Source organism: Heteronotia binoei, chromosome 15 (assembly GCF_032191835.1).
Source record: "Heteronotia binoei isolate CCM8104 ecotype False Entrance Well chromosome 15, APGP_CSIRO_Hbin_v1, whole genome shotgun sequence".
NCBI lineage: Eukaryota > Metazoa > Chordata > Lepidosauria > Squamata > Gekkonidae > Heteronotia > Heteronotia binoei.
Genome location: NC_083237.1, coordinates 56,877,795 through 56,901,849, shown reverse-complemented (window position 1 = coordinate 56,901,849; position 24,055 = coordinate 56,877,795). Strand labels below are relative to the sequence as shown.

At 46.1% G+C, this 24,055-nt stretch overlaps 1 protein-coding gene across 1 annotated transcript; it reads right to left on the bottom strand.

Annotated features, from left to right (window-relative positions):
- Window positions 1-318: 318 nt before the first annotated feature.
- On the bottom strand, window positions 319-2,824 carry CCR7 (C-C motif chemokine receptor 7). Its single transcript, XM_060255246.1, is given in 2 exon segments — window positions 319-1,475; window positions 2,815-2,824. Coding segments are annotated over 2 exon segments (1,122 nt in total). The 3' UTR covers window positions 319-363.
- Between the last annotated feature and the right edge of the window lie 21,231 nt (window positions 2,825-24,055).

The window sequence follows — 24,055 nt, the reverse complement described above, 5'->3', positions numbered from 1 at the left end:
AAATTCCAAGAAATTGTCTATAAATATCAAAGTCATAATGATATTGCCTTGACCTGGATATCCCAGGCAAGCCCGATCTCATCAGGTCTTGAAAGCTAAGCAGGTTTGACTGTGGTTAATACTTGGATGGGAGACCTCCTTGGAATACCAGCAGTATGGAGGACAGGGGCAGGCTTCATTTAGCCACCTCTCTGAATATCCTCAAGGCCCCCAGTAAGGATCAATCACTGGAGGTCAACATGACTTCCAGGAGCAGACTCACACACAGAGACACACCCTAAAATATACAAAATACTAAAAAAAAAAAAAGAAGTCATCATGATGTCTACTGTCCAAAATGGCTGCCAAGCTGCCTGGAGTACCTCATGGAGAGAAAGTGGTAGTAGTGTCTGTTTCCGTAGCAACAGAAAACCGTTTAGTCTCCCGGTTTGTGGACCATCGCCAGAGCTGTGCTTGGCTGACACAGCCCAGGTCCTTGAGGAGACGAAGTAGGTCATTGCGGAATTTAACACCAATGAATGCATAAAGGAATGGGTTAAGGCAGCAGCGAAAGCAAGCTAGACTATAGGTCAGGTCATTGGCCACATCCAGCCTTTTGCTGGCTTCACATTCACCACTGGTGGCGTTTAAGGCTGAGATGGTCTCGGCTAGGATGACGCTATTGTAGGGTAGCTGGAAGATGACGAAGACAATCATGACCGCGATGAGGACCTTAATGGCTCGGTTCTTCTCAAAGCTGCGAGCCTGCAGCAAGGTCCTGATGATGACGCAATAGCAGAAGGTCATCACCAGGAGAGGCACCAAGAAGCCAATGACCATCTGCAACACTCGGGCGGTGGTGTTGAAGGTCAAGAAGTCGTTGGTCTTGATGGTGCAACGTGGCAGCTGCCGCTCAGGCTCGTGCACACCCCGATACAGCAGCTCAGGGATAGAGAGGATGAAAGCCAGTATCCAAATGGAGACGCAAGTGAGCTTGCTGGCCAACACCCTTTGGGATCGAAGACGGTGGGCGGATGGGGCCTGGACAATGGCGAAATACCTGTCTATGCTGATCGAGAGAAGGAGCAACATGCCACTGAAGAAGCTCATGCGTCCAACACAGTGGATGGCCTTGCAGGCAAACTCTTTAAAGACCCAGTACATGGCGGCGCTGGTGGCCCAGAAAGGGAGAGTCAGTAGGAAGAGGATGTCTGCCAAGGCGAGGTTCAGCAGGTAGGTGTCCGTCATGGTCTTCAGCCTCTTGAAGTAGATGTTGGTCACCATCACCAGGATGTTGCCAGTCAGCCCGACGACGCACACAAGGGCATAAATGGAAGGAAGGAAGGCAGCGCGGAATCGCCGGACTTCATCTTTCATGCAGGGCTGCTCATAATTGTCATAATCAAAGGTGGAGGTGTAATTTTCAATGTCATCATAGGCAGATGTAACAGACTCACTGCCCTTGCAAACCTAAAAGGGAGATAACAGGAAAGGGTCTGTTATATTTTACATAAGGATATAGGGGCATAAGAAGAACCCTGCTGGATCAGACCAGTGGTCCATCTAGGCTAGCATCCTGTCTCACACAGAGGCCAACCAGTTCCTCTGGAGGGCCAACCACAGGGCACAGAGGCTGAGGCCTTCCCCTGATGTTGCCTCCTGCCTCTGGGATCCAGAGGATTAGTATTTCTCAATGGGAAGGTTCCCCTCAGTCCCTACGGCTTGTAGCCACTGAGAGACTTATCCTCCACGTATCTATACACAGTATTCCAAATGAGGCTGCACCATAGATCTATACAGGGACACTACAAAATTGGCTGTTTCATCCTCAGTCCCTTTCCTAAGAATCCCTAACAGAGAGGCAGTGCCGGCACAAGGACATGTGGCGCCCCAGGCAGGCCCCCCAGCACTGCAACATAGCGCCGCGCTCCATCATACCCCCTCCCAGAGCACCACGCCTCAGTGCCACACCCTCAGGAGGGGGTACAACGGGGGGAGGCGAAGGGATGGGAAGGGAAAGGAGGTGCAGTGGTGGGCAGGCAGAGGAGGCAGGCAAAACTAGGCATTTGCCTCGGGCACTGGGAGCGGGGGGAGTCCAATTCGGCAACCCCACCTTCCCGGCGCCCTAAGCAACCACCTAGTTTGCCTAGTGGGTGAGCCAGCCCTGCAGAGAGGTCACTTTTTTCACTGCTGCAGCACACTGGGTTGACACTTCCATTCAGCTCTTCACTACAACCCTGCCTTGCAACCTCTTTTCAACATACTCTAAATCAGGGGTCCTCCAACTACGGCCCGCGGGCCAGATGCGTCCCGCTGAGGACGTTTATGCGGCCCGCCGGGTTATAGCAAAATCAGACCGGAAGTGACGATTGACCTAAACTCGCGTTAGCAACGCACACTTCCGGCACTGGGCTGAGGCGGCGGAGTCAGAGTGTGAGGCGATACCGAGGTGAGGTGAGTTCCCATGCCAGGGTGTGTGGTGTGGGGAAGGGAGAGAGATGCAGAAGATGGAGAACTGACAGCCCGCGGCCTTGTACAGTAACGGCAGCCACCACAACAGTCCGGCCCTTCAACAGTCTGAGAGACAGTGAACTGGCCCCCTATTTAAAAAGTTTGAGGACCCCTGCTCTAAATGGTCCAAAAGGGGGGGGGACCCACTAATTCTTCTTAGCATCTTAGTCCCAGGTGGTTACAAATGTTGTTCCCCCCCCTTTTTCGTTCTAGTAACTGTAGCCCAGACAGTAAGCATTGTGGAGGAAGATTATATTGAGGGACTGTCAGGGATGTACAATAAGCAGTTCCTTGAGTGGGTTTAAAGAATAACTGTTTACTCACTCGGGACCATGAAACCACAATGGTCTTACAAAGCTTAAATACCATTTCTGATGCTACTGACAACATTTAAGTTCAGCGGTTAAAGTCTCAATGGTTGCATTTGGGGAAGTGGGAAATTATCGAGGGAAGAAAAAAAAAACTTCCAAAACCCTCATGAGATGTACTTTTATGACGGTCACATGCAAAGACTTCCTTAAACCCAAATCTTCTGGCCTCCTGGGGAGAGCTTCATGACATTATATCTGTTACTCGCTAGATGAAGAGGGTGGTAATTAACCCACTATGAGGCACAGTAACACACTGGTAAATAGGGTTGCCAAGTCCAATTCAAGAAATATCTGGGACTTTGGGGGTGGAGCCAAGAGCAAGGGTGTGACAAGAATAATTGAACTTCAATGGAGTTCTGGCCATCACATTTCAAGGGACTACACATCTTTTTAAATGCCTTCCTTCCGTAGGAAATAGTGAAGGATAGGGGCACCTTCTTTTGGGGCTCATAGAATTGGACCCTCTGGTCCAATCTTTTTGAAACTTGGGGGGTATTTTGGGGAGAGGCACTAGATGCTATACTGAAAATTTGGTGCCTCTATCTCAAAAAACAGCCCTCCCAGAGCCCCTGATACCCGCAGATCAATTCCCCATCATTCCCTATGGGAATCGTTCATGGAGGTGCATAATGGCTATGGGGTCGGGGCTTCCCCCGCTGGCCAGCTGGCTGGAGGAGGGGGGGAGCCTGTAAAACCAGGGGATCCCCCTCTGGGACCTGGGGATTGGGAAGCCTACTGGTAAATGAACAACTGGAGTTACAGGCAGGAGTCATTTTGCAGAAAAAGAGGTGCCGGAGTTCATTAGCACAACTCATTTGCATATGCCACACACCGTTGACATCACCGGAAGGTGTACTAAATTATATCAGCTCAGCATCTACCTTAAATTATAATTATCCTTAAATTATTCTCGAATTATAATTGCCATAAGGAAACCTTACTCCCATCATACTTTTTCAATTACTTTCTCCACAGTGGCACGAGGAAGATATCCGTCTGTCTGCTTTATATGTTTTAGTTATTTTCCAAATTTTTTGTGGGGAAAAAATATTAGAAAGTTTGTCGGATCTTAGAGTTCAACAAAATTCTCCTAGGAGGTTTGAACAATGGAGCCCGGAAGCTAGTATTTGGCGGGAAGGGGCAAGAAAGAAAGAGCACAATAAAATTTAGAGGTTCCAGAGCTCCACCCCTGTATACTGCCCAAAATGAGACCTGGCTACAGGGAACAATTCATAATGACATCAACAGTCTGATCAGTGACTGGAGTGTTTCAAGATTCTGATCTCTCATCGGTGGTGGTGGGGGGGGGGGCGGGGAGGGAGCCCAGACTAGTGGTGCCCATGACATGCAGTACAACAAAGGTTGCCAGTTCCCCCGTGGCCAATGGCAGGGGATGAGGGGGTAGAGTAGCCAGATACAGGCTGGGGAAACTCCTGAAGGTTTACAGAAGGAGCCTGGGGAGTACAGGGACCTCAGCGAGGTACAAGGCCAACGGGGTGCAATGCCCTCCAAAGCATCCATTTTCTGCTGTCTGGAGATAAACTGTAATTCTGGGGGGTCCCACATGGAGACTGGCATCACTAAGTACAACAGACGATGTGTGCACGATTGACAGGAATCTTGCGGCATTTTAAAGACTCAGCAAGATTACATTCCAGTTTGACGAGCATGTGTGATTTCTCAGCTATTACAGGCATTAAGTAGCTGCTTAACAAGTAAAATAAAAAACTGCAGCAGTCACAGGAGGTAAAATATAATGCCAAGGTCAACGGTGCATAATCAGGTAAAAATATATTTTATAACTCAGTTAAATTTCCAAAACATTCACTACGCTTTCACCAACTGTCTTCATCAGGGGCAGTGTTCCCTCTAAGCTGAGTTAGTGTGAGGTAGCTCTAGGGTTGCCAATCCCCAGGTGGGGGCAGGGGATCCCCTGGTTTGGAGACCCTCCCCCCGCTTCAGGGTCGTCAGAAAGAGGGGGGAGGGGAGGGAAATGTCTGCTGGCAACTCTATTATTCCCTTTGAAGATCTATTCCCATAGAAAATCATGGAGAATTGATCTGCGGGTATCTGGGGCTCTGGGTGGGCTGTTTTTTGGGGTAGAGGCACCAAATTTTCAGTATAGCATCTAGTGCCTCTCCCCAAAATACCCCCCAAGTTTCAAAACGATTGGACCAGGGGGTCCAATTCTATGAGCCCCAAAAGAAGGTGCCCCTATCCTTCATTATTTCCTATGGAAGAAAGGAATTGAAAAGGTGTGCCGTCCCTTTAAATGTGATGGCCAGAACTCCCTTTGGAGTTCATTTATGCTTGTCACAGCCTTGCTCCTGGCTCCACCCATAATGTCTCCTGGCTCTACCCCCAAAGTCTCCTGGCTCCACCCCCAAAGTCCCCAGATATTTCTTGAATGGGACTTGGCAACCCTAGGTAGCTCACAGTTTTTTAGCCTTCAGCTCACACATTTTTGTCTTAGCACAGGAAGAGTGGCCTCAAAGCAAACTAATGTATACAGTAGCTCACAACATTAATGCCGGTAGCTCATGAAGTAGAATTTTTGCTCGCAAGACTCCACAGTTTAGAGGGAGCATTGGTCAGATGAATCTGTCTTGCAGAAGTTCTTCAGAAAGAGTAAAAGAGCAGCAGCTTTAGCAAAACGAGGCAGATCTCCAGCTGTTGCTGATGTGAATCAGGTCAGTGCAAATATATAGTATTTACCACTATATTATTAAATACGAAGTTGTGATAAATGCACTATATGTGTGTGTATTTTCTAATTTAAAAAAAAAATCTTTCAGGGTAAAATATATTGTATGCGGGGCTTTTTTTCTGGGGGAACGTGCTGGAATGGAGTTCTGGAACCTCTTCTTGGGAAAAAAATTCTTAAAAAATGTCTAAAAGCTCGTGAGGGGCATCAGGGGAGCGTGACAGTCTTTGATCTAACAAATTATGTTAAAACAGGGTTGCCTCAAGGTCATAATTCAGTTTAGGCACCAAAAGCAATACCCCAAAAAAACACTGAGAACGTTGGTGACATGTCTAAAGTCTGGAAACTGCTTTAAAACCGAGGTAAGTCCATAGCTCATGGAAATAACATTGCGTCAAAGAATCCCATGTGTTTCTCCTTCATTTCCCTCTTGGGAGTTTCAGCACTTTTTTTTCCAGGAAAAAAGAAAACTGCAGATTTATACCCCACCCTTCTCTTTAAATAAGACGCTCAGAGCGGCTTACAATCTCCTATATCTTTTCCCCCCACAACAGACACCCTGTGAGGTGGGGGGGAGCTGAGAGGGCTCTCACAGCAGCTGCCCTTTCAAGGACAACTCCTGCAAGAGCTATGGCTGACCCAAGGCCATTCCAGCAGGTGCAAGTGGAGGAGTGGGGAATCAAACCCAGTTCTCCCAGATAAAAGTCCGCACACTTAACCACTACACCAAACTGGCTCTCTTTTGTATGTCAGCTGCTGTTCCTGGGACACCAGAAACAATCTGTGTTGTTTACACACAGCCCCAGATGCCAGCCCATTTAAAGCACCTTTAGGTTTGTCTTCAGAAAGTAGTTACTTAATTAGAGAGGTAATGATTACTCAACAATATTTTACGTTTCCTGGCGTGTCCCACGCGGCTCCTTCTGCAACTGGGCAGCTGTGTGTGGCAGCCGAATGGCAGTGCGGGGCCGGCAGAGGCGATGCCGATGAGGGAAGCCAGGCCGGAGAGCGGAGGCGAGGCAGCCGCCAGCATGTTCGGGCGGTCGCGCAGCTGGGGCGGCGGGCACGGCAGCGCTGCCCGCAACGTCCGCTCCTTCGACAACCTCAAGTGAGTCTCCTGGGCAGGGGAGGCAGGAGGAAGGGGGCTCTAACACGGGTTCGGGGCGGGGGCACGTGGCCTTGATCTTGGCTCCACCCCTAATGTCTCCTGGCCCCACCCCCAAAGTCTCCTGGCTCCACCCCCAAAGTCCCCAGATATTTCTTGAATTGGACTTGGCAATCCTACTCTGAGTGCGCCGGGAAGGGGGGGTGGAAGGTGACCTCAGTGACCAACCAGTTCCTCTGGAGGGCCAACAGCCTTGGTAGCCCCTGTCCTGTTTTCCAGGTTGCACTGATTCAGATGCATTCACTCAATTTCTGGCAATCTCTGGTTTGCACAAGCCATGGTTTAGAACCAGGGTTTGAGCTTCAACCTATACAACAAGCAAGCCATGGTTTAGAATCGTTTGTCTGCTTTGATTTTCTGTCTTCGGAGCACTCAGTTTCATATTCACTCCCATCTCTCTGGTACAGCAGCTTCTGAAGGTAGATCAACGGCTACGGTTTGTCCATTCAAATCATAGTTTTCAAAACCGCTTCGAAAGAAACTGGTTATTTTTAAAATCTGGCCTGCCAAGCTACTGCACACCTATACCATAGCTAAACTACCTTAACTACCATTTGGCACATCTGAATCAAACTGATCTGTTAATTTAAAGGTCACAAGTCAAGTGTTGGAATGTTTTATCACAGCTAGGTAAACCCCGGAAACTTTTCTGCCACCCCAAGTGGCATGTGATCTGTGAGACATACCTCAAGAACATTTACATTACTAAGAAAGATGTGATGTGTGATTTTTCATGCTGGGAAACTCCAGAGAGGGAAACCACGAAACAGGATTGCAGTTTGGATTTGAGTGGGGAGAGGCCGCTCTGCCTAGTAATTAATTTTCCCAAGCTGGGAGGGGGCATTCTGAGTTTAAGGCAAAATTGCTGACCCAAGTTATTGTAGGGATCATGACCAATGTTCTCTCTAAGCTGAGTCAGTGTGAGCTAGCTCAGTTTTTTTAGCCTCCAGCTCATACATTTTCGTCTTAGCTCAGGGAAAATGGCCCCAGAGCGAACAAAATCGATGCAGTCGCTCACAACTTTAATGCCAGTAGTTCACAAAGCAGAATTTTTGCTCACAAGAACTGCACAGCTTAGAGGGAGTATTGATTGTGACCTAAGATTTACTTGAGGACTGGAAAAAAACGAAATGAACAAGTTCTGGAAGAGAAAATCAGTAGCTGAGATGCTGCTGCAAAAATTGTGAAAGGAGGTGTGGAGGGGGGGGGGGAAGAAAGGAATAGCATTAGTGTCAACTGCTGGAAGTTGGAGGGACAGAATGGGGGTTTGAACCTCAGTATTCCAGATACTAGACTGAAGTTCTAAGCATGTCTACACCACACTGGCTTTCACAGGGTTGCTGCTGTTGAATGGTAGCAAGCTGCCAGGCCTCAGGGAGTCATCCAAGTCACAAAATAGAAAGTTGCCTGATGATTGCTGCTGGGCTTGGTCTGGATGGATCCTCCTACAAAGGCCAAAAGAACCCTAGACAGGGCCCTCTCCCTCTACTTTTTACTGACAGAAACCAAGGCTTGAAGGCTGGCAATCCTGTTGCCATTGCTTAACAACATCACTAAGGACATTCATTTCTGAAAGCTACAGGGATGTATAGCATCCTCTGTGGACATTGTGAAGCATGACATTCTTTATGCCCCCCAGTTTTGGTATGTCAGCTCAACCTGCAGTTTGTTTAGACATGGGCTTGCTAGGGCAGGAGGAAGTATCAACATCTCTTCTGCATCTAACTCACCCAAATCTTGGCTCTTTGCTTCTGATACTGCCATCATGAACAGACTTCACACATACACACACACACCCCTGAGAAAGGGAGAAAGATGGAGGCAATGCTGGCAGAGGCTCTAACAGCAGTGAATTGCGCATGCATGCATAATAGGGTTGCCAATGTCCAAGTGGGGGTGGGGATCCCCCGGTTTGGAGGCACTCCCCCTGCTTCAGGTCATCAGAAAGTGTGGGGAGGACATGTCTGCTGGGCATTATTCCCTATGGAGACAGATTCCCATAGGGCATAATGGAGAATTGATCCATGAGTATCTGGGGCTTTGGGGGAGGGGGGCGGCTGTTACACCAAATTTGTAACATAGCATCTGATGACTCTCCTCAAGACACCCTCTATGTTTCAAAAGGTTTGGACTAGGGGGTCCAATTCTATGAGCCCCCAAAGAAGGTGCCCATATCCTCCATTATTTCCAATAGAGGGAACGCATTTAAAAGATGTGCTGTCCTTTTAAATGTGATGGTCAGAATTCCCTTCGGAGTTCAATTGTGCTTGTCACACCCTCACTCCTGGCTCCACCCCCAAAGTCCCCAGATATTTCTTGAATTGGACATGACCATCCTAATGCACAAATGCTCCTCTCTTGGGGAGATTTCACTGCCACCCCTGTATTTTCCTCCAGGTTTTTAATTTTTCTGCAACCCCTCCCCTCCCCCCCAAAATTGCAGGAAAATGTCTATAGGCTGTACATGACCCTAATCTGGAAATTTATTACAGATAGGGCCATGTTGACTATCAGATATTTTGATATGTACAGACACACACACACACACACACAGATTGCAGACCCAGAAGCTTTTTGTAGAAAAGGTAGTGCTGGGTGTTCAACGAATAAGGGCTCTGACCACATCCTGCGGTTGTACCTGAAGAAACACTGCCTGAAGAAAAAGGAAGGAGAAGCCAGCCCACCATACACCCCTTTCCTTCAAAGTGTGTTTGTGTGTGAACATAAGAGCCCTACTAGATCAGACCAATAGTTCATGTAGTCCAGCATCCTGTCTCACTCAATGGCCAACCAGTTCCCCTGGAGGGCAACAACAGGGCATAGAGGCCGAGGCCTTCTCCTGATAAGAACATAAGAAGAACCCTGCTGGATCAGACCAGTGACCCATCTAGACCAGCATTAGGGTTGCCAGGTCTGTGTTGGAACATAGCTGGAGACTTTGGGGATGGATTTGGGAGATGGTGGGGTTTGGGGAGGGGCCTCTATAATGCCATAGAGTGCACCCTTCAAAGCAGCCATTTTTCTCTGCCAACTGGAGATCAGTTGTAAAAGCGGGAGGTTTCTAAGCTCCACCTGGAGGCTTGCGACTCTATAGCCAACATCCTGTCTCTCGCAGTAGCCAGCCAGTTCTTCTGGAGCGCCAACAACAGGGCATAGAGGTCAAGATCTTCATAAGACCATAAGAAGAGCCCTGTTGGATCAGACCAGTGGTCCATCTAGTCCAGCATTCTGTGTCACACAGTGGCCAACCAGTTCCTCTGTGCGGACAACAACAGGACATAGAGGCCAAGGCTTTCCTCTGATAAGAACAGCCCAGCTGGATCAGACCACGGGTACATCTAGTCCAGCATCCTGCCTTACTCAGTGACCAACCAGTTCCCCTGGAGGGCCAACAACAGGGCATAGAGGCTGAGGCTTTCCCCTGCTCAGACTGGCAGCAGCTCTTCCGGGTCACAGATGGAGTTCTTTTACACCACCTATTGCCTAATCCCTTTGAAACTGGAAATACTGTGGATTGAACCAGGGACCTTCTGCAAGCCAAGCAGATGCTCTACCACTAAGCCACAGCCACAGCTAAAGTACTATTTTTGTAAGCTGTTGAGTGAGTGCTTCAGCAAATAGCCCATGCTGGGCATCTCCCACCCACTGGCACTTAGGGTTGCCAGGTCTGTGTTGGAAAATGCCATGAGACTTTGGGGGTGGAGCCAGGAGAGGGCGGGGTTGAGAGAGGGGAGGAGCCTCAGCATAGCACAATGCCCTAGAGTCCACTCTTCAAAGTAGCCATTTTCTCCAGGGGAGCTGATCTCTGCCAGCTGGAGATCAGTTGTAAAAGTGGGAGATCTCCAGGCCCCACCTGGAGGCTGGCAACCCGACTGGTACTCCATCCAAGTCAAGTGTCCCAAGTGGTTGCCAAGGTTCATTCAGCCCTAAAACTCCAGCACTGGTCAACAAAAGCCATTTTTGCAAGCTTCATACCTGGAAAAGTAGAGGGAGATTTGAAAAGAGGGCCATCTTCATCTGTTTATCTGAAAGGAAGAGAAACACTCCGTTTCAGACCTTCACGTCAAAAAGAGAAGCAACAGCAGCGCTCACTTCTGTAATTTAGGGATGACTGAAACATTGTTTTCAGCAAAGTGTTTACAAGCAACAGGTGTCACCTTGACTTCTGGAGGAAAGCCACTTGCCAAGCAGGAGGATGACTGTGAGGTGATCTGGACAGACCATATCATCCTTTGAAGTGACGTAAGGCTGCAACTGCAGACTGATGCTTGTATAGGCAAAAAAAAAGTCGATCTTCAAGACCTGGTCAGCAATAAGTTGTACTAGACTCCCATTTTGACCAGAGGCTGAAATACAGCAGTTTGAGGCTTCACAAACCCTGCCAAAGGGAGTTGCGGACAGCTGTCCATGTCTCATGTAGTTCTAGGCAGGGCTTTTTTTTGGTAGAAAAAGCCCAGCAGGAACTCATTTGCATATTAAGCTACACACCCTGATGTCACCATGGTTTCATACAGGGCCTTTTTGTACAAAAAGTTCAACTAGAACTCATTTGTATATTAGGCCACACCTCCTGAAGCCAAGCCAGCCGGAACTGCGTTCCTGTGCATTCCTGCTCAAAAAAAAGAGAGAAGAAGAAAGAAAGGGGGGGGGGAAGCTCTGGCACTAGGGATGCCAGCCTCCAGGTAGGGCCAGGGGAACTCCAGAATTACAGCACATCTCCAGACTACAGAGGCCAGCTCCTCTGGAGAAAATCACTGTGGACTCTATGGCCTTGTCCTCCCCAGGACCCACCTCCAAAGCTCCAGGAGCTTCCCAGCCCAGATCTGGCAACCCAACCTGCCACATCCCCTACTGGTTTCCAGGGAGACCTGGCAACCCTCTTTGGTACTATTCAGAGGGCCAGAATTAGCCCAGAGACTGCTGGATGCTAAAGGCTGACTCTAATAGATGTGACCAGGACTTTTTTTGAGCAGGAACACACAGGAACGCAGTTCCATCTGGCTTCGTGTCAGGGGGTGTGGCCTAATATGCAAATGATTCTTACTGGGCTTTTTCTAAAAAAAAACCTGTATGGAACAGTGATGACACCAGGGGTGTGGCCTAATATGCAAATGAGTTCCTGCTGGGCTTTTTCTACAAAAAAGCCTTGGATGCGACCATCGCATTTAAGGCTTAATATGTCCAAAACAGCACTTTGCACTGTGCCCAGAAGTTAATAAGGAAGCCCATGCAAATACTGATGCCCAAAATGAGCTTTTCGAGCAAGTTTCAAATTTCAGTGGTCTCGCCTAAAGCAGCTTTTAAAATCAGATCCCCCACCCAAGCAATTGGTAGATTTTTATTCTTTGGATTACAACCGATTTTTCATTAAAGTTTAAGACAGCTGGAAATATTTACCTGTTATAAATTACAGCAATATCAACATATTCATATTTATCTGTTATGATGATAATGATGATGATATTGGATTTATATCCCGCCCTCCATACCAAATCTCAGAGTCTCAAAGTCTCAGAATCTCCTTTATCTTCCTCCCCCACAACAGACACCTTGTGAGGTGGGTGGAGCTGAGAGGACTCTCACAGCAGCTGCCCTTTCAAGGACAACCTCTGCCAGAGCTATGGCTAACCCAAGGCCATTCCAGCAGCTGTAACTGGAGGAGTGGGGAATCAAACACGGTTCTCCCAGATAAGAGTCCGCACACTTAACCACTACACCAAACTGGCTCTCAGCTCTCCCCCCACTTTCAGACTCTGCTACGACTAAGATTTGCTGAGCTTCAGATAAACTGAAACACTAAAACAATGGGTAGACAATTCCTAGTAGCCATTCTAACCCCTTATCTACCCATACCCTTTCAATCCCATCCTTCCACCAAGGATCATACATTGTTCTGCCCTCCTCCGTTTCATCCAAACAACAGCCCTGCAAGGGAGGATGGCTAGGAGAAAGTGACTTGCTCAGGGTCACCCAGTGAGTTTCACCACTGCCTTGAGTCCAGGTAGGTAACATGAGGAACATTTCCAGTAATTTAAAAAAACATTGACAATAAATAAATACATTCATGTTAGGGGGGGTATGAACCCACAATTCCCAATTTCTAGTTCTCTGCATAGCATTTCCAGTTTTCATAAAGAGGAAGAACTCACCTCTGTCCATAATTTTTCACTGCAAGTTTACCGGCACCAGAAAGGAAATGTGAGTACCAGCTAGTCACCAGAGTAGAGATAAGACTTAGTCTGCAAAGAGCAGCAGATAGAAACTTCCTTTTTTTTTTTTTTTTTGTCAGCAGGCGGTACGTAAGTACCACATGCATAACACTGTATATGCTGCAAGGAGCACATGATTTCTGGAGCGCAGTGGCTGAGATTTCACCACAGTTTTTCAGCATCCATGGCAAACAGTGAAGCTGTCCAGATTGCAGACCGAGAGGGGGCCTGAATATGCTCAGGTGTTTCCTCCTGTAACAATATGAATAAACACGTCTCTGCCTTGGTAGGAATCATCTGATGAATAAATTTATAGAATCATAGAGTTTGAAGCAATTTAGCCATTTCCACAAATTCCATCATCTTCATAATCCACTCTTCCATTGTAGGCATCACTAAAGATTTCCATTTCTATATAATAGTCTTGCTACCATTTTCATATACAAAAATAAAAGTCCCATGTGTTCTTTCCAATTGACTGTCCATTAATCTCAGCAAAAAAAGGCCTCTGGTTTCAATTGTATGTTAATCATTGAGATGTTCTGGATAGGAGAATGTATTTGTATCCAAAATTTTCTAGCTTTAGTATATGTGTCCACCATAAGTGATAAAATGTACCTTCTTGCTGTTCAGTTTTCCATCACTTATTTGAAACATTTTTATACATTTTGGCTAACTTTCCTGAAGATATATATCATTGGTACATTGCTTTATTAAAATTCTCTTTTAAATTAGTAATTAATATAAATTTAAGACCTTTTGACCGCCAGTTTGGTGTAGTGGTTAAGTGTGTGGACTCTTATCTGTGACAACCGGGCTTGATTCCCCACTCCTCCACTTGCAGCTGCTGGAATGGCCTTGGGTCAGCCATAGCTATCATAGGAGCTATCCTTGAAAGGGCAGCTTCTGGGAGAGCTCTCTCAGCCTCACCCATTTCACAGTGTGTCTGTTGTGGGGAAAGAAGATAAAGGAGATTGCAAGCCACTCTGAGACTCTGATTCAGAAAGAAGGGCGGGGTATAAATCTGTGGTCTTTTTCTTCTCTGTTTTAACTATATGTTATATCCAAACATTTTAGCCTATTTTACCATACAACCTTTTATTTGTTCTTCCTCTGTCTCAAATTTCAACACCAATTTATACTTTTTTTTGCAATGACGTGTTCATCATTCTTGCATAATTCTATTTCAAGTTCTGTCATAGATCATTCAAAACCACAAGATCTCTTATCTATTTTGAACATTTCTAGTAATCGCGCATACAAAAATTTGACAGTTATATCCTTGCATTAGCCAATCTTCTCTTGATTTCATTTTACAATCTCCATATATAAATGCTAATATATCATGGTGTGCTAACCACTTGTGTTTGGTTTTCATCTCTCATCTAAAAAACACTTCCTGTGTTGATAGCCATAAAGGTGTTTTCTAAGAAAGTCTATGCTTATATTTATTCTCAGAATGGCATATCTAACAGATGATTTTTAAAATCAACGTTATATATGAACCATTAACTTTCATTTCATTGTATCTGAGGAAGTGTGCATGAACATGAAAGCTCACATCTTGTGTCACTTCTCTGTTTCTCTGGTTGACAAGCAGAGTTCAAATCTTGGTCTAATTTCCCCCCAAGTTATCCACAATATGTGTAAATAGACAGTGTGGTGCAGTGGTCAGTGTTGGGCTAGAATCTGAGAGACCCAGGTTCAAATCCACTGCACTAGCTAGGTGACCCTGGGCCAGCTAGTCTCAGCCTAGATTACCTTCTGGGGTTCTTGCAATGATAAAATGGGGGCAAGGAGAATGATGTAAGCTTCTTTTACACCCTTTTTGGGAGAAAAGTAGGGTACTTACATAAACTACAGTCTTGATGGTAATTGCAACATATTCATTCTCTCTCTCTCCCCCCCCCCCCCCAATATTAAAGCCATTCCTCAATCTGGTCATCTTTATCAGTAGACGCAACAATATTTTGTGATGTCAGAAGCAGAGAACAGGGAGTGTACTAGTATGCTGTAGAAACTCTACCTGTCAACCAGAGGAACAGAGAAGTAACACAAAGATGTCCGTCTTGCCTCAAGTAGTGCCAGGGCCTTTTCAGCCTTGGCCCCAGCCTGGTGAAATCAGCTCCCCTTGGAAATCTGGACCCTCACTTAACTGTTCCTTTTCATAGGACCTGTAAAACAGAGCTAATCCGCAAGGCCTTTAATTGAGGCAGCGAGTGCCCTACTTTGTTGGTCGTTTCTTCCATCAGCCGGCCCTATGCTGCAGTACCATCCCTGCTGTAATATTAAACTACCTCGTTGCTGTTCCAGATTCTTAATCTATATAACGTGTCCTAATTGAGCCACCACCTGTAACTGTTTATAATCAAATTGTATTGTTTTATTTATATGATATGTTTTAATTGTTATTTATACTGTTTTATAACGTTGTTATCCGCCCTGAGCCCTTTTGGGATAGGGAGGAAGATAAATAGTCTAAATAAATAAATTAAATAAAATGAAAATAAATATTACTCCAGTATGATACAGAGACAGAACAAGTTAAAATGCGTATGATAAAGTGGAAGCAGAATTTTTATGAAGGGATATCTTTTCAGCACTAGGTAAACCTATGGATGAGAGGTATAAAATTTACAGCGTGTCAAGCACTGGGGAAACTGGCATAAGATGTTCTACCATTGGTATTGAAAGATATTGAATAATAATAATAATAATAATAATAATAATAATAATAATAATAATAATAAACAACTTTATTTTTATATCCCGCCCTCCCCCGCCAAGGCGGGCTCAGGGCGGCTAACAGACATGGGGATCCCATGATTCATCTAAAACAATATAAACAATTTTAAATATATCAATTACATAGTGAATTATTTAAAATAGATAAAATATATAAAATAGGTGCTAAAATACTGTAATCATAATATCCGCAAGATGGCTAGATGTCCACACGTCGGATTAATCAGGTTCTATCTCGAAAGCCAGCTGGAAAAGAAATGTTTTGCAAGCCCTGCGGAATTGGTTCAAGTCCCGCAGGGCTCGCACCATCTCTGGAAGGTCGTTCCACCAACGAGGGGCTATCACTGAGAAGGCCTGCTCCCTAGTAGCCTTCAACCTAGCTTCTCTTGGCCCAGGGATTGTTAGTAAGTTCTGAGAGCTGGATCTCAGTGCTCTCTGGGGAAAAAAATGGATCAGAACTATACGGGGACTTGTTGGAGATACAGAGGTGGACAGCACTTTCTACCATATGAGGTGGACATGCAGAAAGAGGAAGAAATATCGGAAAGAAATACATGCAGAAATTCAGGAAAATTTTAGAAATCAATTTCCTTGAAGCCAGAAATTATGCTACTGGGAATCTTGCAGGGGAATACTGAGAGAACCTCACAAGATTTATTCAGATATATGCTTACAGTGGCCAGAATGGCATTAGCAACAAATGGAAAATAGAAGAATGTCCAACCTGAGAGGTTTGGAAAGACAGATTAGCTGAATATGCTGCAATGACAAAACTAATGAGTTATGTAAACAAAAGACCAAAGAATTCCAGGAGAAATGGAAAGCCTGCTATTCATACTATAGATAGAAACTGGGGAGAAAAGATAACTAATTGAGGATGCCATATATAAATGACTACATTAGGCCTGATTCATTTGATGCCCTTAAATAAATGGGAAAGTGTGGAGGAATAGATTTATCTTCTATTTTATATATTTTTTCTTCTATTTAATATAATTCTCATATTAAAATTTGCTATTAATATAGTCTGCATGCTTCTGATCGTTTTGTGAATGTGCATGATAGATAAGACAGTATGGTCAGTGTTACATTAAACTTAAATATTCAGAATTTGGAAATCATTGCATAATTAATATTGAGGACTGTGACACTATCAGTCAATTTATCACAATCTCTCTATATAGAATACTGTGAAAATTGGAATAGATGGGAAAATATTTTTCATTTCTTCTTAGCTGTTTCTCTCTCTCCCTTTATGATGTAGCTGTAATTATAATTCTTGAGAGCCAGTTTGGTGTAGTGGTTAAGTGTGCGGACTCTTATCTGGGAGAACCGGGTTTGATTCCCCACTCCTCCTCTTGCAGCTGCTGGAATGGCCTTGGGTCAGCCATAGCTCTGGCAGAGGTTGTCCTTGAAAGGGCAGCTGCTGTGAGAGTCCTCTCAGCCCCACCCACCTCACAGGGTGTCTGTTGTGGGGGGAGAAGATATAGGCGATTGTAAGCCGCTCTGAGTCTCTGATTCAGAGAGAAGGGCGGGGTATAAATCTGCAGTTTTCTTCTTCTTCTTCTTGTGTTATAAATTGTAATAAGGGAGTTGAGAAGTGAGGCATCTTGAAATATACCCCATTAATTTTTCATGTATTATACACAATATGATCGTCCTTGATCAATGTAACTATTTTTTTATATTATTATTTGTTAAATCTTTTATAGTACCCTCCCCAGTCTGGTGTAGTGGTTAGTGCACGGACTCTTATATGGAAGAACCGGGTTCGATTTCTCACTCCTCCACATGCCTCTTGGGTCATAGGACCTTAGGTTAGCCACAAGTTCTCTCAAGACTGTTCTGCTCAAGAGCAGTTCTCGAAAGAGCTCTCTCAGCCCCACCTACCTCACAGGGTGTCTGTTGTGGGGAGGGGAAGGGAAAGGAGATTGTAAGCTGCTCTCTTTTGGGTGGTGAAGGACAGGGTATAAATCCAGTCTCCTCCTCCTTCTTCCCACAGAAGAAGTCTGCATATTTATACCCCACCCTTCTCTCTGAATCAGAGTCTCTGAGTGGCTTACAATCTCCTATATCTTCTCTCCCCACAACAGACACCCTATGAGATGGGTGGGGGCTGAGAGAGCTCTCACAGCAGCTGCTCTTTCAAGGACAACCTCTGCCAGAGCTATGGCTAACCCAAGGCCATTCCAGCAGCTGCAAGTGGAGGAATGGGGAATCAAACCCGGTTCTCCCAGATAAGAGTCTGCACACTTAACCACCACACTAGACTGGTTCTCACACTTAACCACTACACCAAACAGGGCAGGCTCAGAGCAGTGTACCACATTTTATATGAAAACATTAAAAACAACCCACTCATCTAAATATACAGATAAAATACAAGAATCTCAAAACACAAATAATACACAAAAACCCACAAACCTATCCAGGGCTCTTTTTCTAGCAGGAGCTCCTCTGCATATTATTGCCACACACCCCTTATGTAGCCAATCCTCCAAAACTTATAGGGCTCTTAGCACATGGCCTCCTGTAAGCTCCAGGAGAATTGCTTACATCAGGCGGGCATGGCCTAATATGCAGAGCAGCTCCTGCTAGAAAAAGAGCCCTGGGTGTCACAGTAGTCTCAGAACTCCCCCCTCTGCCCCCCCAACTGGCAGCCCATTCCTAGAGCTGCGCATGTGTGTGAATGATCGGACTAGCCTGTTTCAGAAAATCAGGCAAGGATTTTGCTTTGGGTGATACACTTCTTCGGCACTCCTGTGGCTTCACTTGCCCTTTTCTTTATCAGTCTGTATATTTATAAAAAAAACCCCAGAACTCATTCAATGGTTTGGCAACTCTGGCTGAACTGCTGCTTTCCCCCTTAACCGCATAGCCGTATCTTGCAGAAACAGGTGTGTTATCTATCCTCTTTGAGAGGTTTAAAAAATATCTTTAAAACCACTTCCAGGAAATGAATCTCGAAGGCAGGCATCCATTCCACTCCCAGCCCACGAACACAGGAAGGTGTAAAAATTTCTAACCCACAAGCTGTATACTGTATACATGCTTATCAGCCATTCAGATGGCGTATCCTATTGCATTAGAAAGCCTTTTGTGTACTTCATTCCTTTCTGTTCATTGTGATTATTTTTTTCAAACCTTTTTTTTTTATAATTAAGAGATACTGTTCATAGTGATTAGAGGTAGTTTTAAGGCTGACATGACTAGTGATTAAAATGTGGAATTCACTGCCAGAGCATGCGGTGATGGCTACAGGCATAGGTGGTCCATTAGCGGCTGCTATTCGCCACAGCGTACTGTTGGAACTCTCTGTCTGGGGCAGTGATGCTCTGTATTCTTGGTGCTTGTGGGGGGCACAGTGGGAGGGCTTCTAGTGACCTGGTCCCACTGGTCCCACTCCTAACGGCACTTGGGTTTTTTTGGTCACTGTGTGACAGTGTTTTGGACTGGATGGGCCATTGACCTGATCCAACATGGCTTCTCTTATGACCTTTAAAGGGGCTTAGACATTCATGGAGGATAGGCCTATAAGTGGCTACTAGACATGGTGACTTGGGAATTTCCAAATTCAAAGGCAGTGAACTTCTAAGTCCTACAGCCAAGTGGAGGTAACAGAGCAAGGCCTCAGCCTCTATACCCTGTTGTTGGCTTTCCAGACAGACTGAGTGACCACTGTGTGAGAGAGGATGTTAAACTAGAAGGACCACCAGGCTGATCTAGTGTTCTTCTTATGTTCCTAAGGTGGCCCTCTTCTGTACTTTTTTCAGTTCTGCAATATCCATTTTAAGATATGATGATCAGATATGATGACCTCTTGAAGCTTAGACAGCTTCAAGAGGCGATCGGATAAACATACGGAGCAGAGGTCCATCAGTGGCTATTAGTCACAGCGTATTGTTGGAACTCTCTGTCTGGGGCAGTGATGCTCTGCATTCTTGGTGCTTGGTGGGGGCACAGTGGGAGGGCTTCTAGTGTCCTGATGGACCTCCTGATGGCACCTGGTTTTTTTGCCTACTGTGTGACGCAGAGTGTTGGACTGGATGGGCCACTGGTCTGATTATGTTCTTAGAAGTGCGCATGGTATTCCAAATGAGGCTGCACCAGAGGTCTACAGAGGGGCATTACAATAATGGCCGTTTTATTCTCAGTCCCTTTCCTAATTATTCCCAGGATAGAATTTACCTTTTTCACTCTTGCAGCACACTGGGCTGACGTTGTCATTGAGCTTCCCACAAAATGTCAGTGTAGTCCAGTGGATCCAACAGTGGCCTTGGAGCTTAGGGAAATCCAGGTGTAAATTTCTTCTGTACAATGGAGGAGTCCGTCTTTCCTGTGCAGGGATCCCGTCCTTCTAATGACTTGGACTTACTCTGTGTAATCCTCTGCGAGTCCCAGTGAGAAAGACAGACTATTAATAATGCAAAAATAAATAAATACAAAGTCTTTGGGGGATCCCTATTTGCTGGGGTGGAGAAACTAGGGTTGGGGTGGAGAAACCAGCTGACCAGCAGGGGAAAATCCTACCCCTAACTGACCCCAAAGGCAACTGGATGATGTCACCCAGAAGTGATGTCATCACGTTGCTGTCATTGCATCACAACACTCTAGTGTTGGGCAAAACTCTATGGTAAAATTGGCTACAAACCATAGAATTTTGCCCAAAAACTAAAGTGTCACCCCTGACATCAGTGACATGATGATGTCACTTCCAGGTGATGGAAAGGATCCCCCTGCCAGCTGCTAGGTAGGACCTGGCAACCCTATGAGAAACCTCAATGTAAATTGCAACTTGCTAATTGGCCCTGTAAAGCTGCAGTACTGCAGTCCAAGCTCTCTGCTCACAACCTGAGTTCGATTCCGGCAGAAGCTGGGTTCAGGTAGCCGGCTCAGGGTTGACTCAGCCTTCCATCCTTCCAAGGTCAGTAAAATGAGGACCCAGCTTGATAGGGGGAAAGTGTAGATGACTGGGGAAGGCAATGGCAAGCCACCCCGTAAAAAGTCTGCTGTGAAAACGTCGTGATGCAAGGTCACCCCAGAGTCAGAAATGACTGGTACTTGCACAGGGGACTACCTTTACTAATTGGGACAAAAGACAACAGGATTTTTGGAGGAGGGCAACTAGGTCAAATAGGGTTGCCAATCCCCAGGTGAGGGCAGGGGATCCCCCGGTTTAGAGGCCCTCCCCCTGTTTCAGGGTCGTCAGAAAGCGGGGGGAGGGGAGGGAAATGTCTGCTGGGAACTTTATTATTCCCTATGGAGATTTATTCCCATAGAAAATCATGGAGAATTGATCCGTGGGTACTGGGGCTCTGGGGGGGTTGTTTTTTTTGGGTAGAGGCACCAAGTTTTCAGTATAGCATCTAGTACCTCTCCCCAAAATACCCCCGAAGTTTCAAAAAGATTGGACCAGGGGGTCCAATTCTATGAGCCCCAAAAGGAGGTGCCCCTATCCTTCATTATTTCCTATGGAAGGAAGGCATTGAAAAGGTGTGCTGTCCCTTTAAATGTGAGGGCCAGAACTCCCTTTGGAGTTCAATGATGCTTGTCACAGCCTTGATCTTGGCTCCACCCCTACTGTCTCCTGGCTCCACCCCCAAAGTCTCCTGGCTCCACCCCCAAAGTCCCCAGATATTTCTTGAATTGGACTTGGCAACCCTAAGGTCAAAGGATACACTTTAGAGATAAACAACAACAAAAAGAATGCACAGCTGATGAATTTAGTAAAAGGGAAGAGATAGTAGGGTGCCAAGTCCCCCCCCCCATGTCCACTGGCAGGGGATTAGAGGGTAGGGTAGCCAGTTCCAGATCGGGAAACTCATAGAGATTTGGGGGTAGATGATGGGGAGGGCAGGGACCTCAGTGGGGTACAGTGCCATAGATTCTGCCCTCCAAAGCATCCACTTTCTGTAGTCTGGAGATGAGCTGTGATTCTGGGGGATCCCCTGGAGGCTGGCATCCCTAGGAATCCCCCCCCCCCAATAAACAAAGTACAGTGATAAACACCAATAAAATGTCCTGTCAATTAGGTTGTTATTCTTCCTGCCCCTGCTGGACTTCGATGCTTTCAGTGTCTGTGTGACAGGCAATACTCCCTCTAAGCTGTGGAGTCTTGTGAGCAAAACTTCTATTTTGTGAGCTACGGGCCTTACAGTTGTGAGCTACTGCATAAATTAGTTTGCTCTAGGGCCATCTTTCCTGAGTGAAGACAAAAGTGTGCAACCTGGAGTCTAAAAAACTGTGAACTAGAAGAAGAAGAAGATATTGGATTTATATCCCGCACTCCACTCTGAATCTCAGAGTGGCTCACAATCTCCTTTATCTTCCTCCCACAACAGACACCCTGTGAGGCGGGTGGGGCTGAGAGGGCTCTCACAGCAGCTGCCCTTTCGAGGACAACTCTGAGATAGCTATGGCTGACCCAAGGCCATTCCAGCAGGTGCAAGTGGAGGAGTGGGGAATTAAACCCGGTTCTCCCAGATAAGAGTCCACATACTTAACCACTACACCAAACTGGCTCACACTAACTCAGTTTAGAGGGAACACTGGTGACAGGCATAAATTCAACTGATGGAGTATGGCCAGCGAAAGCTTCCCCAAAGGAACTCGACATAAAAGGAAAGAATTTTTGTTTGCACAGCCTTAGATACCAACTCCCCAGCTCAGCAAGAACTAAGACCCAGTGTTGGGTATATTCGGCTTGTAAAACTAAAATTCCCAGGACCCTTCTGCAGAAAAAAATAGGCTGGTTAAATATAACTTCAAGGCTTCAAAAAACAGAGATGCTGTGGCAGTCATCAAAATGGCTATGCTTGCAACTTCATACACCCTGCTCAGAGCTGACAAGCTATGCAAATCTCACAGTTGCCTCTGAAGATGGAAACAGAACCAAACCAAACCACAACCTGTCTTTTGTTGCTACCTTGTAATGTATATAAAGAACAAAGGTTCCGCCACTTGCTTTGCCTAGCAGTGACACCATGCATGGCTGCTTTGTCTCTCCTGCTGAACAAGAGAAAGATGGTGCCCCCAAAGAGCACTGAGTTGCACACTGCTGCAAGGTGGGAGAATTAGCTTCCAATCCCTCCCCCCATACACACACACACATCCTGCTTCTGTTGGCAGAAAAGGAGGTGAGGAGCTTTTGGCCCCTTTTTTCTGGCTCCACATGTCTTTATTAGAGCATGTGAAGCCAGAGAAATGGGGCAAAAGATCCCCCCATGCCTCCATTTCTGCTGGCAGAAGCAGGGTGGGAGGGAACCTGGAAGCACCTTCTTCTCCCTCACAGCACTGAGTGAATCAGAAACTTGGAGCTGAGTTCCTTGATGAACGTCTGACTGTGAGTCTGCTCACACACCATGACCTGCCACATGTAAGGCTATCATGCAGCTCGGCTCTCACCCATGGCAGAACGTGAGCTTTGCATATCCAAGGCCCCAGTTCACTCCTCCCTGGATCTTGCCTTCCCCAAGCTTACTCCCCCCCAAATCTCCAGGAATTTCTCAACCCAGATTTGGCATCCCAAAGAAGAGTAATTAACACATGGAATTCATTGCTGCAGGAAGTGGCGGCCGCTAGCGAAGCTTATGAAAGCTCACACCTTGCCACAAACTTAGTCTTTCAAGCACAACTGGACTCTTGCTCTTTCGCGGGGGAGTTCATCTTGGGGGAGGAAGAGAGGGAAAGTACAGCCGCTGAAGGTCAGCTACCTCCTAGATTTGAGAAACAAGAAAACTCAGGTTCAGACGATGCATAAAAGGAGATTGTGGACCTCTGTTAAACTTTGCAAACTTAATTACAGTTTGCAGGCGCACAAGCAACAATACCACCCCCAGCTTCTTTTTCCTCTAACAGGGGTGTCATATGAAGAACATATGAAGCTGCCTTATACTGAATCAGACCCTTGGTCCATCAAAGTCAGTATTGTCTTCTCAGACTGGCAGCGGCTTTCCAGGGTCTCAAGCTGAGGTTTTTCACACCTATTTGCCTGGACCCTTTTTTGGAGATGCCAGGGATTGAACCTGGGACCTTCTGCTTCCCAAGCAGATGCTCTACCACTGAGTCACCGTCCCTCCCCCGAACTCATTTGTTATGAGGGCCAGATATGTCGGACCGGGCCATGTGTGTCATAAAAAGTAATAACAGGTAGCGGAGATATAAACATTACAAAGGACACAGACAAATCTAAAATAAAACATGCTTAAAGTATTAGCACTCTTGCAATATTGCGGTCAGCATCAAAGCAAGCTCTCCCTCCCCCTCCCTTCCTCCCCAAGTAGGGTTGCCATGCGCCCTGCAGCCTCCAGCAGGGGATTTTTTTGCACGCATAGAGCACGCAGCTTGATGATGTCACTCGCAAGTGACATCA